At 26.1% G+C, this 16,284-nt stretch overlaps 1 protein-coding gene across 1 annotated transcript; it reads left to right on the top strand.

Moving 5' to 3' along the window:
- The first annotated feature begins 1,849 nt into the window (after nucleotides 1-1,849).
- On the top strand, nucleotides 1,850-6,674 carry LOC114133144 (zinc finger protein 135-like). Its single transcript, XM_027998799.2, has 5 exons — nucleotides 1,850-2,113; nucleotides 2,704-4,057; nucleotides 4,419-4,786; nucleotides 4,851-5,389; nucleotides 5,831-6,674. The coding sequence occupies exons 2-5, from the start codon at nucleotides 2,728-2,730 to the stop codon at nucleotides 5,988-5,990; spliced, it is 2,397 nt and encodes a 798-aa protein (XP_027854600.2). The 5' UTR covers nucleotides 1,850-2,113; nucleotides 2,704-2,727; the 3' UTR covers nucleotides 5,991-6,674.
- The last annotated feature ends 9,610 nt before the right edge of the window (nucleotides 6,675-16,284 follow it).

Below are 16,284 nucleotides of genomic sequence, written 5' to 3' on the forward strand. Positions count from 1 at the left end.
TACCCTTTAACACATACATAAAATACATAGTTCTTTCAGTACGCCACTATCTACACAATATAGGTATCTATTATTCCGTGTTTGCATTAGGTTACTTTACATAATTTTCAACAAAAAAATCTGGTAAATGAGTACCACTCGGCTGTTCTTAAGGTATCAGGTGGTTCACTGTAATGAATGTGCAAAGTTTGAATCCAGTAATGTATCATTTTATACGAAAATTAATTCTGAGCGGACAGTTAATCAGACCATGTAATTAAATATAAATATTTTGTGATATTTTTATCAAATAAATTTATTTTACCATAAGTAATAGTAGTATTACCTACAGTAAGTTGAATTAATTTTTGTCGAAAACATTGTTATTAAAATATAATAATGTATGTCGGATGTCCACTATCAAAAACCAATCAAACGGGAAAACACCTGATGTCCTGATGTTTCTACAGGCTAATCCACTCTTATAATAGACAGATAAAGGATATACTACATATTTTTTGTATTTACTTATATCACAAGTTATAAATATAAAATTAATAAAATAAATAAATAATAATTTATCATTAATTATAATAAATCGTTAAATTAATAAATTGATTTCAATTTTCAATTAGGTACTTAATTCCAAGCATGCAGATGCCAGTCACGTCATAGCTCTTTTTCTGGGATTCATTTTTTACTTATACCTACTAGTAAAATGGTAAAGTCATATTAAACTTTTTATACAACTAAATTACCTAATACCTATTCTATTCTAGCTTAGTTTTTGGGATATTGATATTAAAATATAGGTACATTTTTAATTTGTATGTTTCGGAGCTGGATATTTTTTGAAAATTCTTATTTATAGAAATATAATTTTGAACGTGTGTATAGTTAGTAATTATAGCCTTATTAACAACTTGACCAATATTTAGTTAAGTTGTTGTACCAATTTAAAATAATTAATCATAATGACACGAATGTCCAAAATTCGATTTTTATTTTTCCTCCAGAATATAAAATTAAAAAGGTTTAGTGCACGAATTACTATACGGTATATTAATCCCTCGTTTAGTGTCATTACTTAGTAATGTATCTACTGTCATTTGAAAGATGCCTATCAAATTTAATTATTTTAAAATAAAATTGATCGTGGCGGGCGGAAACCTACTACTTTTTTCTATATAATTTTTGAATTATCTCTTTTTACGATAATATTATTTATTTTCATAAGAGATTAGAAAAAATAAAGAGTGAGTTTAATCGGATATGATCGTAATAGCCATATGTACTCGTAAGTACACAAATTAAAATATATTAATTTATGGCAACACCACAGTAAGTCACCACAACGATGAAGGAATGGTGTCATTGCCCTTTAACAAAAGTTAACGGGGATGAATAATTATTATAACTCATTTGATTTGTAAACGGAGATAATATTAGGTACTCATAATAATTAACAGCGAAGGTCATGGTTCCCAAAAATGTTTCATTTAGACTTTAGAGGCCATCTCATAGCAATTCGAACGATCAAAAAGAATATATAAAAATTAGAACCCCGGACCCTAAAGTTAAGTGAGAAACTAAGAAATACCAAACACAGAAGCTTGTTACATAAATTATAAATACCTAATGGAACTATGGAAATAAAGAAGTTTCATTTTGTATAATTCTCTTAAATTTTTATTGTAATATTGTGCAATTTCATCGGCAATGTTGGACGTTCCAATCGAGAAATCGGTCTATCAACAAAAAAGTAATGGCCCAACAGCTTGGCAATTCTGCATTTTGTTTGGACACGTTGGCCTTGGAAATGTGGCAACACTGCTCGCTATTGATATTTTCTTTTCTCCATCATGTAAATTTGTAAAAAAAAATTACATTTTTTAATTGATATACATATATATTATCATGTATATGTTATATGTATATTATATTATTATTTAATAAATATTAGTTTTTAGTGTAGGTCTTAAGCAATCATAATCCGTAATTTGTAATTTTTATTTTGTAACATTATTCGTTTTGACGTTTTCTTAATTCAACACCGTTCTATCGTCGCCCGACTAGCCATTCTGTGGCCGTTACGGCCATAATCGTTCCACTATTCTTCCTCAACTCTATTAAGGTAAAGTGATTCATTTAGATTTTATTTTAGTGTATAGAAAATGCGAAAAAATTATTTGTTCCCTTTTTCTTCGGCTGGGTTAATTCTTAATGTATTATCTGTTTCGAACTATTTCTATTCCATTACCGTAGACCTCAATTATGAGTGGTGAATACTAAACAGTAGGCAGTAGATGTCAATTTAGTGTTACTATGTTTCCCAACTTATTATGAAGAAACTGTTCTAAAAAATTGGTGTTTTGGTGGGTTTGTAGACTTGTAGTTACCTACTTTCAGTGGAATTGGTTCAAATGGTTGTGTAATAATAGAAATATTTTACTCAATTTATGTAATTTTATCTTGAAATTATTCAATTTACTGATGTATTTTTTTTTGGTATTATAATTATATATAAGTGCAATACACAATAAGGTGACTTATACAATAGAATACCTATGAAAAATTTCTAAATTTTAATTAGGTAGTTTTGTTATTTTAAATTTTTAATAATACCTATTGCAATTTTTTTTTTTATAATTAGTAATTTGATTTTAGAGATTATTTTTTAAATAAAATATATTAATGACATATTATTTTATTGGTTTATTTTAGACTGAAAATCATTGTTGAAAAAATATGAGTCAATCATGTTGTCCAGTGTGCACATTGTACTTACGGCCAGGAATATCTCTTCCTGTTCATTTGCATACACATCCAAAAAAACAAGTCATAAGAGCTTTATTAACCCTAACCAATCAAGCATCCCCTTCAAAATCAGACAAATCAGATTCAGATCAAGAACCCCTATCAGATGACAGTAGCTCATCTTCAGATACATCAGAAGGCGGATACACCTTTATTTTACCAGATAGAAGTAATAATGTCAATAAAAATACCTCAAATGTACCAGAGACGATAAATGAAACCAGTAGAACTAACTTCAATATATCAGATGCTGTTAATTCTGGTCTTAATAATGTGGATAGAAATAGTGCTAACAACTGTTCATCACCCAAAAGCCAAAATAGCCTTGCACTTTCAGAACTACGAGATGCTCTTGAAGATCATACCGAAGATGACATTGACATTGAAGATAACAATGTTACTTTTGAGGATGACTATCCTCCAGAATTTGAGGAAGACCAACAAGATTGCAGTAATGGTGGTTTTCAAGGAGGATCAAGTGAATCAACTCAACATCATGAAATGTCAGAAGAAACAGGTTCATCAGTGATTGGTCAAATTAATGATCCATTTCAATCAAATGGTAATGTACTTGAAAATGAAGAATATATGTCACATTATTTTTACTCAAGTGAAAATGCTCGTATATCACATACTGATCCAGATCCTCAACTTAACCCTCCTCAATATAGTACTCTTACTACAATGGAATTACATCCAGAATATTTATCCTCAAACCATCAAGAACATAATTTAACCTTAGATATTCAAACTGATGAACTTATGCCAGCTCATGGAGAATTATCGGGCCAAGAGAGTTTAGAACCCCCTGAACCGATACTTGCTTCTATATGGACAATGAAAAGTAGTGATGATATTCTGCCTCAAACTAGCACTGCTTGGGATGATACCGTACACGAAGTTAGTACTGCTGCTAGAAATTTAATGTGTTTAAAAAACAGAGAAGAAATCCCCAAAGAAGATAATAAAGAAATAATAGAGAAAAAAGAAGTAAAACCACTGTTAGGAAAATTAATCTGTCCGTATTGCAAATTAAAGTTCAATGATGTTAAGACACGTAAAGCACATATCAACGAAGAACATAAAAATGAAGAAGGGGTGAAAAAAGGTTTAATGTACATTAAACCATTTGCAACTAAAATAGAAACTGATTTGGACGAATCAGCTCAACCAACTATTCTAAAAGTGGAATGTGGCATTTGCAATCAACCTTTCGAAAATTATATTGAAATGACATTGCATTTTATTGATACTCATAAAGGTAATAAACACATTTTAATATATTACTTACATTAGACATATTAGACAAAAAAAAATCTTTAAAATTAATATAAAATACAATAAATAATTTGAATCAATAATTTAAATAATTTAAATACTTATATTATATTTTACTAATTTAATTTTCAAATAAATATTAAAAATTGTTACATAGTATTTACTTTTTAGCCATTTAGGTTTAATACTTATTTAAACATCATTATCACAAACTTAAACTATTATTGCATAATAATTTTGATCATATTTTTTTAAGCAAAAAATATTTTATATATTCAACCAAAATTATATTAATTAAAAAAAAATCATACCTATAAAGTGTATTGTTAATTTTATTTTTCCAGATAAGAACAATTTATGTCCAACATGTAACACAGTATTTCCTATGATAACAGATTTTCGAGAACATATACTAAATGTTCATCCATTGACATGTAGTTTCTGTTCAAGAAAATTTCATTCCCAATTTAATTTAACAACACATTTGAAACGTCATCTTCAAATTAAGCCATATGTCTGTGAACAATGTCATAAATGTTTTGTCAGTCGTGTTAAACTTCAAGATCATATGAATGGTCATCTCAATATAAAACCATACACTTGTTCTATGTGTGAACAAGCTTTTAGTTGCAAATCAAATTTAAATAGTCATATACGTAAACTACATCAGGCTAATGCAACTCCAAAAGATTTTTATTGTCATTGTGGAGAGGTGAGTAAATTAAAATAAAATTATTTTGATTATCTATTAAAATATTGTTGATAATTTTTTTTAGGTTTTTCATTCATTAAAAAAGCTTGCATGGCATAAGGAAACTCACGAAGATAAACCAAAACAATGCCCATGGTGCTCAGAGCGTTTTGTACATGTAACATCATTGACTAGACATATAAGGCGTTCACATGATTCATCTTATTTACCTACAAAAGATCGTGATTTTGAAAACATGACCTGTGATATATGTAATAATACGTTTTTGCGTAAATCTTTTGCTACTCACATGCTTATTCATAAAGATTTGAGACCTTATTCTTGCAATATATGCAACCGATCATTTCGTACTAAATGGAATTTAAGAATGCATCAGTGGACTCATATGTCACGTACACACAAACCTTTTAAATGTACCCAGTGCAAAAGTGCATTTTATCTTAAACATGAATGGGAAGCTCATGTACGTGCACACAATGGTGTTCGTCCATTTACATGCAATGAATGTGGAAAACAATTTATTAGGAAAAAACACTGTATGAGACATATGGCAGAACACGAGGAAGGCAATCGAGCATATGAATGCAAAGAATGTGGCAAAAGGTGAATAAAATTGAAATTAAAATAATGTATTGAATTATTTTACTGGATATACTACAATTAATAGTGTTGTATCTCTAGTAATACTCTCACAATCTTATCTTATTATGATAATTATGTAATGAATTAATGAACAAACATTATATTTTATTACTTGTAAAAATCATTAATTTACATGTATATGTTTTATGGCTGGGGGTCATTTTGTTAATCTGTGCGACACCAAGAATGTTACCAGTTGAGACAGTGACTGTTTATAACAACTGGTTGCTATATCAAGACATATACATGTACCAATGTATTTGCATGTAGTGTAGATACTCTTTGATTTTTCTTATTCAATATTTTGATTCTTAATATATCTATATTTGTTTTTAAATGTTAAATCATTTTTGGTAATTTATAATTTTCCCAAACTAATTTATTTGTAATTTTGTTGCTTAGGTTCCATCGTAGTTATTATCTGACAGATCACATAAAGACACATACTGGACAAAAACCTCATACATGTCATATATGCGGTAAAACAACTAGTTCTAAGTCAAATCACAACAAACATGTTCGTACACACCATGCAAGAGAATCAATAAACACTGAAGGTTAATTATACCACTTTTAAATACATAAATAATTTACAAAACAATAGTTTTAAGATATAGACTTAAGAAATAATTTTTATAAACTAAATTTTTATCTATAGATTCTTAATTTTTAATAAATTGGTTGATCCAATATAATAGTGACTCAAAATATTTTAACAATATGCCTGCATTTTTATATTTTTATTCATTTGTGTATTACCAATATCATAGACATAATATATATATATATATTTAATATTATAAATAACTTCTGAAATTAAAAATATAAATAATTTTAACCATCAGTTTAAGTATTTACTATCTCTTTAATTAATTATTTTAATTATTGGATATGTTATTACCAACTCAATTTTAATAGTGATTTCAATTGTGCTTGACTGGTTTCTTGCAATTTTTGTGAACAAATGTGTGTTTTTATGTATGTGTGTGTCCTTCGATTGTGTACTATTAATCAAAGCACTTGTGTTAAGTTATTTACCCTAAGTATTTTTAGTTTAATTTTAGGTACCTATGCAATATATTTATTAAGTTTAGCATGGCAATTATATTTTTTTTATTTATGACGATATTAATGTTATTTTACAACTTTGTTTTTATAAATTGTCGATATTATTTTTAAAATTCAAATTAATATATTATCTAATGTAACTTGTAAATAAAATTATATTGTAATTTTCAATTTTTTGCAAATAGATGTACCTATAAATAATATGTAAATAATTTATAATTTTTCATGTTTTCCTTAAAAATATTGGTATAAAATAAAAAAATTTTCTGTATTAAATTTATATTTATGTTAAAATACGAAGCCTATTAATTTCTAATTTATTTAAAATCTGAATTTACAAAATAAATATATTATTTTTGTAGCCATAGTTTTAAAAGTACATGTTTAACATAATTATTTATTTAAGTAAATATAGAAAAAACATTTTAATTTTATGAAGATAAAATATATTTTAGGTAAATTTTTGAAAAAATTGTAAAATAATGTTATAAGTTTATGTTTTTAGTAACCTATTAATTGTTTGTTATGATTTTATAATTCATTTTATTAATGATATTCATCTATTAGTTTAGAGAATATTAAATTTCTTATAATGCAATTTAGAATTTATTTAGTTTTTAAATTTGGTTCTTTTGCAGTAGAAAATTTTTAAGTTATAAGAATGTCAAAATATTTTATAATATAAATAATTATATTATATTATTTTTAAGAATTAATTATGGTTTTTGTTTTTTAATTTTAATAAATTAACTACCTAAAGGCTAAAAGTAATTGTTAAAATGTATGATAACTGTAACATTTAATTTATTATCATGCACCTACAATGTAGAACTTTTAATTATATATTTTTTTAAAAATGTAAATAATAGTACTCAATTTTTGCTATTTTATACTATTTTGCTGAACATAATGTGTTTAAAATGTCACTGTGATGGGTGTGTTAAAATCAAATTCAATGATAATATTATTGCACATGAAAAACAATTTTGAGCAGAAACAGCATCAGCTTATATTACTTAGTAATTTTCAAGTTTTTTAATATAACTATCAAAATCATTCATTTTAATTTTAGGATCATGTTAGGTTGATTCGTTCTTTCAGAAAATATTGATTTTACTATTATTTAAATAATGTATCATCCAGTTTTAGAATTTTGAAGTATAGTAAAATATCAAAAATAATTGAAGATAAATACCTATTTTTACTGATAAATATTCAATGTAAAAATTTGAATTTTAAATGTTTAAGAAAAATCAATTTCGTAAATTTATAAAAAAATATAACTGTATTAAATTTTCAAATCTTAGATAAAAACATGTTTTGATAAATTTCTAACTAAAAAATAATTTATACATTTTTGTGATTTTGATGAATTTCGTTAAAACTCTAACCTTAAGCTCTTATAAAAAATAATTTGAGAATAGATTTTCAAGATTTTTTATTGAAAACAAACAATTTATTAAGTTTTGTATTAAATCATTAAATTTTCTATCATAATCTATTCAAACGCATAATTTATAATCGACAATTCTAGAAAAAAAAATTGAAAACATCTCATTCTTATAAAAAGCTCGAAAAGATTCGAGTATCGTAACATAAAATAGAAAATGACGTATGAAAATTTGGTGAAAATCTCAAGTTAGTTATTTGTTTTCGAGTTATATCAAAAAACAAAATCGATATTTTCGTACATAGGGTTTGAGTAAAAATTGTCGGTTTTTTTTTTAAATTCCTGGTAATAAAAAATTACTAGCAATTTTTACTTTTGATCTCGAGGGACTCCTCTGGATCTGTTACTGAGAAGTAGATATGTATATTCAATATGTATATATCTAGTATTTTTTAGTAGGTAATTTATTACGCAGGGGCGTAGATGATTAGGCAATTAAATAATTTTACCACATATTATGCAGTTGGCTAGAATTATAAATTTGTATAAATATCGTATACATAACATCAATTTTTGCATAGAGAAAAAAACATCTACAACATATGAAACGAGCGGAGGACGGAGGGTTTTCATTTTAATATACACCTATTTACTTTATAAATAATATATAAGTATGACTCGAATTTCGAAGCGTATAATTTAATATACATAATTTATATTGTTTAACACTTTTCACACAAAATTTTGTACTGTTACCGCCAAGTATAACCGTAAACAAATAACTGGGAATTTTCACCACAACAAGATACTCAGATATGTCGCGCAGAGACGGCGGAGAGCGACCGATTACTCCGGAAAATGCAGAGGACCGTAGAAACGACGTCTCCGGTACCATTTACCAGACCGTAAGTTATGACGCCGACGACGAGAAATCTTCTGGTTCATCGTTGCCCACGCGAGCGCCCCCTGATCTGCAGCATCCGTGTGCGCGGAAAAAGAACGTCGCGAAAAAGAAAAAACTCGCGAAACCCGCCGGAGCAGTTACAACAGATGACGTCGATCAGCTGGTTGTTGACTCATCGGCGCTATTCGTGCCCGACAACAATAAAACTGTATTAAAATAACAACGAAAATTCATTTTATAATAATATATACGAGAAAATGTTTATCAGCTGCACGGGAGGAGTTCTTTTACATTTCATATAGTATTACGTATTTAATAAACGTTTAAATCCAAATACGGGCAGGGGCGGATAGGGCTATTTTAAGTTACCGGGAAATAAATTTAAGAGCCCAAAAATTTTTTTGTTCGCTTGGCTCGGAACGCATTTATAAAACAAGTGTGTCTTCTTATACTTTCATATTACTTTATTTTTTATATAAATATTCAGTCATAATTAAAATACAATTTATTTTTTTTATAGATCACTTTAAGCAGCAATACCTTATCAATATAATATCATTGATGTTAATTTTATTTAACATTTATTTTTCAATACTCATTAACATAATTGAGCTTTCTAAATGGTCTTGTGACATTGAACAATTGAATCAGTTTTTAAATACTTAAGTTTTTTAAATAGACGGTATTTTCACTTCTTTGCCAGTTGTTACCACGACCATACTCTAAAAATATACGATATTGCCACATCATAATAATAATGATAATATAGATAATATATTATACTCATTATCTATAATATACATAAGTACGTATATTTTATTATATTTTTGTTAAATAATATGACTATATATTTTATACAAAATATTACATTTCGTATTGAATCGTGTATGTAATAATATTAATCAATGAGTTATAACTTATAAATAACCTATAGACATGGTTAAAAATATAGTAAGTATACAATGTTGTCATTTTTTTTTTACTTAATGATTAATCTCGACTAAGGTTTAAAGACGAATCGATATTATGAATAGAAAAATAATATTATTATTATATTATTAATATGTTTTTGTCGTCGTTGTTGAAACTCGTGATAGATTAAATGACCGTTCTAACCGTATAGTATAACCGTGAGAGTATTATAAATTTATGATAGGACTTGGGCTTGAAAATACACACACTACACTCACTGCACATTCTACATAATAATACACGGTGACTTATTGACAATTAAGCAAACGTGACTTCATGTTATCGAGCTTGCAAGTAGTACATTATACCATTTAACATTTACCCAAATATACGTACACGGACGTCCGACCGCGAGAGGGTCCCGCTGGCTCTCGTCCTCCACTTCGTATTCGACGTTGTTGTTTTTCTGTTGCGCAGCGTGTGTTGTATATACACTTATATTATATATTATAATTTAATTCTTTTTTTTTGTCAAATAAAAATCGATCGTTTTCCCTCAAAATTTGTTAACGGATTATTTTTTGTATGATATGTTGCGAATTTGTGACCTCTATCTCATTTAGTGTATTCATTATATGATATGTATGTACTTAAAATACGAATATCGTAGACGGCTACAGATTAATTTACCTATTAAATGTGCACGAATAATGACAACGAATGCATTCGTTCGGACAATTTGGATTTGATTAGAATCGACTTTACGAACACGCGCGTAATTAATAATAGTTATTTGGCAAATACCAGAAAAATGAATCCACGACAGCACCGTACCTTTATTGCATATCCGTTACGCCGTGTGATAATAATTTGTTTTGAGGCAAGATAAAAAAACATAAATTGTACAATATTTTGTAGTATATTCATTCAATTTTAATATCTTTACATTTAAAGTTTGAAAATACAGTATAGGTTTAACTAATAACTCATAAGAATTCTAAAAATATATATAAACAATTCACAAATTATGAATCTTAATATGTAAGAAATAAAATAATATCATAATAATTTATTTTTATTTCAGTTTCAATAAAAATGTAACCCAAAAGAGCATGCATAGTCGTAAAATCAAATTTTATTCTGTATCGTTAACGAGTAAATATAAACTAAGTAACTATTATGATAAATATTAAGCACGTGTTTACATCTGAAATAACTATTATCAATAAGTCTAGGGCTCGGATTTTAAAGTATTTATACTTCCTTTTAGATTCTGAACGAAGTGATGAATGTATTGATTTTACAATGACGTTTGTTTTTTGTGTCTGTATACAGCATAACTTTTCGAAATAATGCTTAAATTTCAAACTTTGGGAGCGATTTCCGAAGTGTGAATATCCTCGGTGCATTATAGAGGTCAAAAGTAAGAATTTTCTAACAGTTTTCAAAAAAATCGATTTTACAGCACAAAAACTAATCATTAATATTTTGACTTTGTTTAAACTATTTATTGACAACAGAAATTTTCTCACATTATTCTTATATCCGAGAAATATATTATATAATAATATTTTAACGTAATTAAATAAATAACAATAATAATGATTATTAAACAACAACAATAATGGGCAGGGCATCCTGTGGGTCTTCGCATCATACGGCCAATCACGGCTACTGATTATTATTCTACTTTTCTATTGGTTATTATTATTATTGATGCGTTTTAACATATCTTAACTACCCGAGTCTCAAGATTAAGTTCGTCAGTCGTAGATAGAACGCAGTGATCTAAACTTCTAGCTCCGCAGGACTGTTCAAAGTAACCTAACCTAACCTACGTCGATAATAATAATTCATTCATCGTCGATTCTACATACACATTCTGAGGTGCGCCGTGAGCGATTGCTTAACAAGGTACGCTTAAAACAATTTTTTTTTAATATATTATAATACAGAGGTCCCCAAACATTTTATTGTAAGAACCATTTTGGGAATTTTTTAAATGTTTGTGGCGTATTTTTTTTTTTTTTTTTTGAAGTATCGATTAAAAAATGTTGGGGGCCCAAAATATCTTGAAAATTTAACACAAAGTTTCTTATAAGTTGTTTTTTTATGACACTAAAAAGAAATCAAAAATCGTATCTCACAATTTTTTTTATAAGCGTTTAAATTTCAAATTTTTATGAAATATGTCAAAACCACGAAAATTGGAATGTGATTTTGTAGTTAAAAATTCATAAAAAATTTTGTAGGTATTTATATCTAAGATTAAAAATTTAACATTAAGTTTTCCATAAGTTTTCCTTATGCTATAAATCATCCATACAGAAAACTCGAAGACTTATTATAGGAAAAATACTATGAGCTTTTAAATTTTAAATTTTTATAAAATCGCGTAATGATAACGATTAAACGATTTATCCTCGAACGAATTTAAATATTTATAACAAGTATTGTAAATTTATTTACATGATTAATTATAAAAATTCACAAAGCATAAGTCGTAGATACTTGCAAATTTACCAGTCATTTAGATTAGCATTTTCTTTACGTAATTTAATTTTCAAAATATTTCGCTTATCTTAATGCTTTTTAGAGGCATTTGAAGTATTCGTTTTTGTTTAGTTTTCATTTTTTATAATTATTGTTAAACTACTTAAAAATAAAAATACTTGAAAATTTAATGCAAAGTTCCTCAGAAGTTAATCTTATAGTGGTTCTAAAATTATAAGAATACATTGGCGCAATTTTTTTTTTGTTAGCGTTTGAAGTTCAAATATTGACAAAAATTCGTCAATATCATGAATATTTGTAAATTATTTTGTAGTTAAAATTTATAAAACAATTTGTATAAGTAGCTAAGAGTTGAAAATTTAATATACGATTTTCCATAAGCTGACTTACAATAATTATAAAAGAACTTAAATTTTGGTGTATTCAGACCATAAAAACATAAACTACCTTTTTTACCAACCACTGGAAATTATATCCTAGGCTGACAAATCGTCTCCGTTCAGAATTTTTTGTAAACAATGATACCTATCATTGGATTCAAAATTAATACTCCTATAGTCCTATATAATATAATAGTGATCCACACGGTACCTAATGTACAGCAGAGCGTTAGCCACTTGACCACACTTTTTATTTAAATAAGTATTTCAAATTTTTTTATTCATTTGTATAATGAATTCATAATATTTTTTGATCATGCTTTTTTGCTTTTTTTAAAACAATCGTGTATTTTTTTAGTTGCTTATTAAGCTTTAAAATTCGAACCCTATCAATAACTAATAAATAATGATTTGATAGTAGGAACTAGAAACATACGTAATATTAATAAAATAGTAGAAAATATTTCAATCCATGTTTTTAAAACTAAACAAAAAAGTATTTAAAAAAATTAATTTATACAACAGGAATCATTATAATTTATAATATAACTTCCATGTGTATCAATTCCAAATTCATTTTAGATTCTAAGCAGAGTGATAATTGTATTTGTATTATCATTTTCTATGTACCTGCAGTGATGTGTTATTTTAAAAAAAATTGATTTAATTTCTTTATAAATTTTTTGCAAAAATACCAGATGAAAGTAATATTTTGTGAGAAAACCCTGTCTATTATAGTGACCTACTATATATCAAAGCGTGACTCAATTGACCACTCATTTTTTTGTTGATATTCCTGGTTAATTTGAAAAATACTAGGAATTTTTAAATTTTGATTTCTATAAATAACAAAATAAGTCCAATTTGTTATGTATTATCATGTTTATTGTTGAAAATATAAAAATTTTTTTTAGACAAGTTAAAGCATTGGTTTTAAACAATTTAAACACGCGGTTTCACAGTGGTTTCAATATCAAGATAGTTATTTTATAAGTACGTTTTTAAAAACAATTTTAACGTTTAAAACTTTGAACTAGGTTAAGTCCTAGGGTTTTTAAACAATTTTCAAAGTTTGTTAAAATCCAAATTTATTTCTTGCTAATCTGTGTTAATGTAGTAGTGGATTTTAAATTATTTTTTTTCCAAGAAATAATTTATCATTAATAAGTAATAAAATAATAAATTTTATCATAATTTAACAACAATATCTGTAGTTGTCTGTTGATAACACTTCTTCATAATTTATATATGACAGTTGAAACTTAAAAGTTAAACTAAATTTAAATAAATAAATAAATAATTATTTCAATCAAATATTTTTAAGTTGTCATAGTGCGTTTAAATTGGTTGAATGAATTAGTTAAATTTTAGATTTTGAACGAAGTGATGAATCTATTGATTTTACAACGATGGGTGTTTTTTTTTTTGTCTGTGTACAGCATAACTTATCGAAATAATGATTCAATTTCAAACTTTGGGGGTTGTTTCTGATGTCACAGTGAATATCCTTAGCGCATTATAGAAGTCAAAAGTAAATATTTTCTAACAGTTTCCAAAAAATTTTAGAAAAACAAAAAATAATTGACGGGAAAACTCGGTTATATGGTATTGTGACTAAAAAACTAATCACTGTAAATACTTGAAATTTTCACTAAATGTTTATATTAGAGTTATTTATATACAGTTAAATTTTCAAAATATTTTGACTTTTTTGAGCTATTTATAATAAACAACTGAAATTTTTGATTTTTTTAAGTTTTTTTTTTTTGAAGTGTCATTAAAAAAATTTTGGGTGCTAAAAAAACTTGTACATTTAATACAAGGTTCTTTATGAGTGGTTCTAATTTGTAGTTGAAAAAAATCAAAAATAGTTAATCACATTTTTTTTTTTTATAAACGTTTACATTTTTACGAAATATGTCAAAATCGCTAAAATTGACAAGTAATTTTGTAGTTGAAAAGTCATCCATTTTTTTTTTTGTATTTATATGTAAGGTTAAAAAATAAATTAAATTAAATAATTAAATTTTGCTTATTTCAATGCTAGCTATTTATAGGCATTTGAAATTTTTGTTTTTGTTTATTTTTATAAATATCAAAAATAATTGTTTGGCCTAGTCATAATAGTACTTAAAAATTTATTACAAAGTTCCTCATAAGTTAGTCTTAAAGTGATTAAAAAATTATATGAATACATAGGCACAATTTTTATTTTGTTTTTTATTCAATTTTAATTTTTATTCATTTGTATAATGAATTCATAATAATTTTTGATCATGCTTTTTTGCTTTATTTAAAAATAAATATGTTTCTTTTTTGCTTTTTTAAAACAATCGTGTGTTTTTTTAGTTGCTTATATTAAGCTTTAAAATCCGAACCCTATCAATAACTAATAAATAATGATTTTATAGTAGAAACTAGAAACATACGTAATATTAATAAAATAGGTAGTAGAAAATAATTCAAACCATGTTTTTGAAATTAAACAAAAAAGTATTTAAAAAAATTAATTCATACAACAGAAATCATTATAATTTATAATATAACTTTGTGTATCAATTCCAAATTAATTTAAGATTCTAAGCAGAGTGATAATTGTATTTGTATTATCATTTTCTATGTACCTGCAGTGGTGTGTTATTTAAAAAAAAAAATTGATTTAATTTCTTTATAAATTTTTTGCAAAAATACCAGATGAAAGTAATATTTTGTGAGAAAACCCTGTCTATTATAGTGACCTACTATATAGCAAAGCGTGACTCAATTGACCACTCATTTTTTTGTTGATATTCCTGGTTAATTTGAAAAATATTAGAAATTTTTAAAGATTTCTATAAATAATAAAATAAGTCCAATTTGTTATGTAAAATCATCTTTATTGTTGAAAATTATAAAAATTTTTTTTAGACAAGTTAAAGCATTAGTTTAAAAACAATTTAAACACGCGGTCCTTTCGATGTCGCCCGCAATGAATTTCTTTCTTCACAATTTTGATTTTGAATTTGTTTATTTTAGATTTATTATTAAAATGAGTAAAGTTAAAGTGCCCGCTTATCTTTGACGTAAATATATATGGTCCATTGGTAATTTGAGTTTGAGACCAGTGTTTAGGTTATACACTATACATACACAAATAAAACAGACATAATTGTAAAATTAATACATCATCGCGCATACCTCAAGAGTTTAAAATTATAAAAGTACCTATTTTAAAATTTTGAGAACCCAATGTATAGATAATTAAAATTAAAAAAAAAAAATGTGTTAATTATATTTTTTACCTGAAAAGTTTTTGATAGCCCCTCGGGAATTCTAAAATAAACCGATCTCACACCATATTATGTAGAAGGTTAACGGCCTAACAACACAACCTACTCTAAATTCGATTAGTAACCTATTCGCGTTCTACTCTATAAAACTGATGTAATTGACAAATAAATGAATGTAAAACTACTAAATTGTATAGCTACTGATCTGTACGATGAGCCCCTATACTGTCAATTTGACACATCTACGTTTGATTAAAAAAATAATAATTTATTGATATTATACATGACTCATATTAACCAAACAAATCGCTCATAAAATATTTCACATCACTTAGTAAAATTATTTAATCTGTATTTTATAACTCTAAAATATAGTCACACACTACATGTATGAATATGAATGTATGATAGATATTCGA

The sequence above is a fragment of the Aphis gossypii genome, chromosome 3 (genome assembly GCF_020184175.1).
Source record: "Aphis gossypii isolate Hap1 chromosome 3, ASM2018417v2, whole genome shotgun sequence".
NCBI classification, from domain to species: domain Eukaryota; kingdom Metazoa; phylum Arthropoda; class Insecta; order Hemiptera; family Aphididae; genus Aphis; species Aphis gossypii.

Bases quoted from the DNA above. Each gene is read 5' to 3' on its own strand.
- LOC114133144 (XM_027998799.2), top strand. From the start codon at position 2,728: ATGAGTCAATCATGTTGTCCAGTGTGCACATTGTACTTACGGCCAGGA. The intron at 4,787-4,850 runs GTGAGTAAATTA...AATTTTTTTTAG, and splicing joins TTTATTGTCATTGTGGAGAG to GTTTTTCATTCATTAAAAAA. The intron at 5,390-5,830 runs GTGAATAAAATT...TTTGTTGCTTAG, and splicing joins TGCAAAGAATGTGGCAAAAG to GTTCCATCGTAGTTATTATC.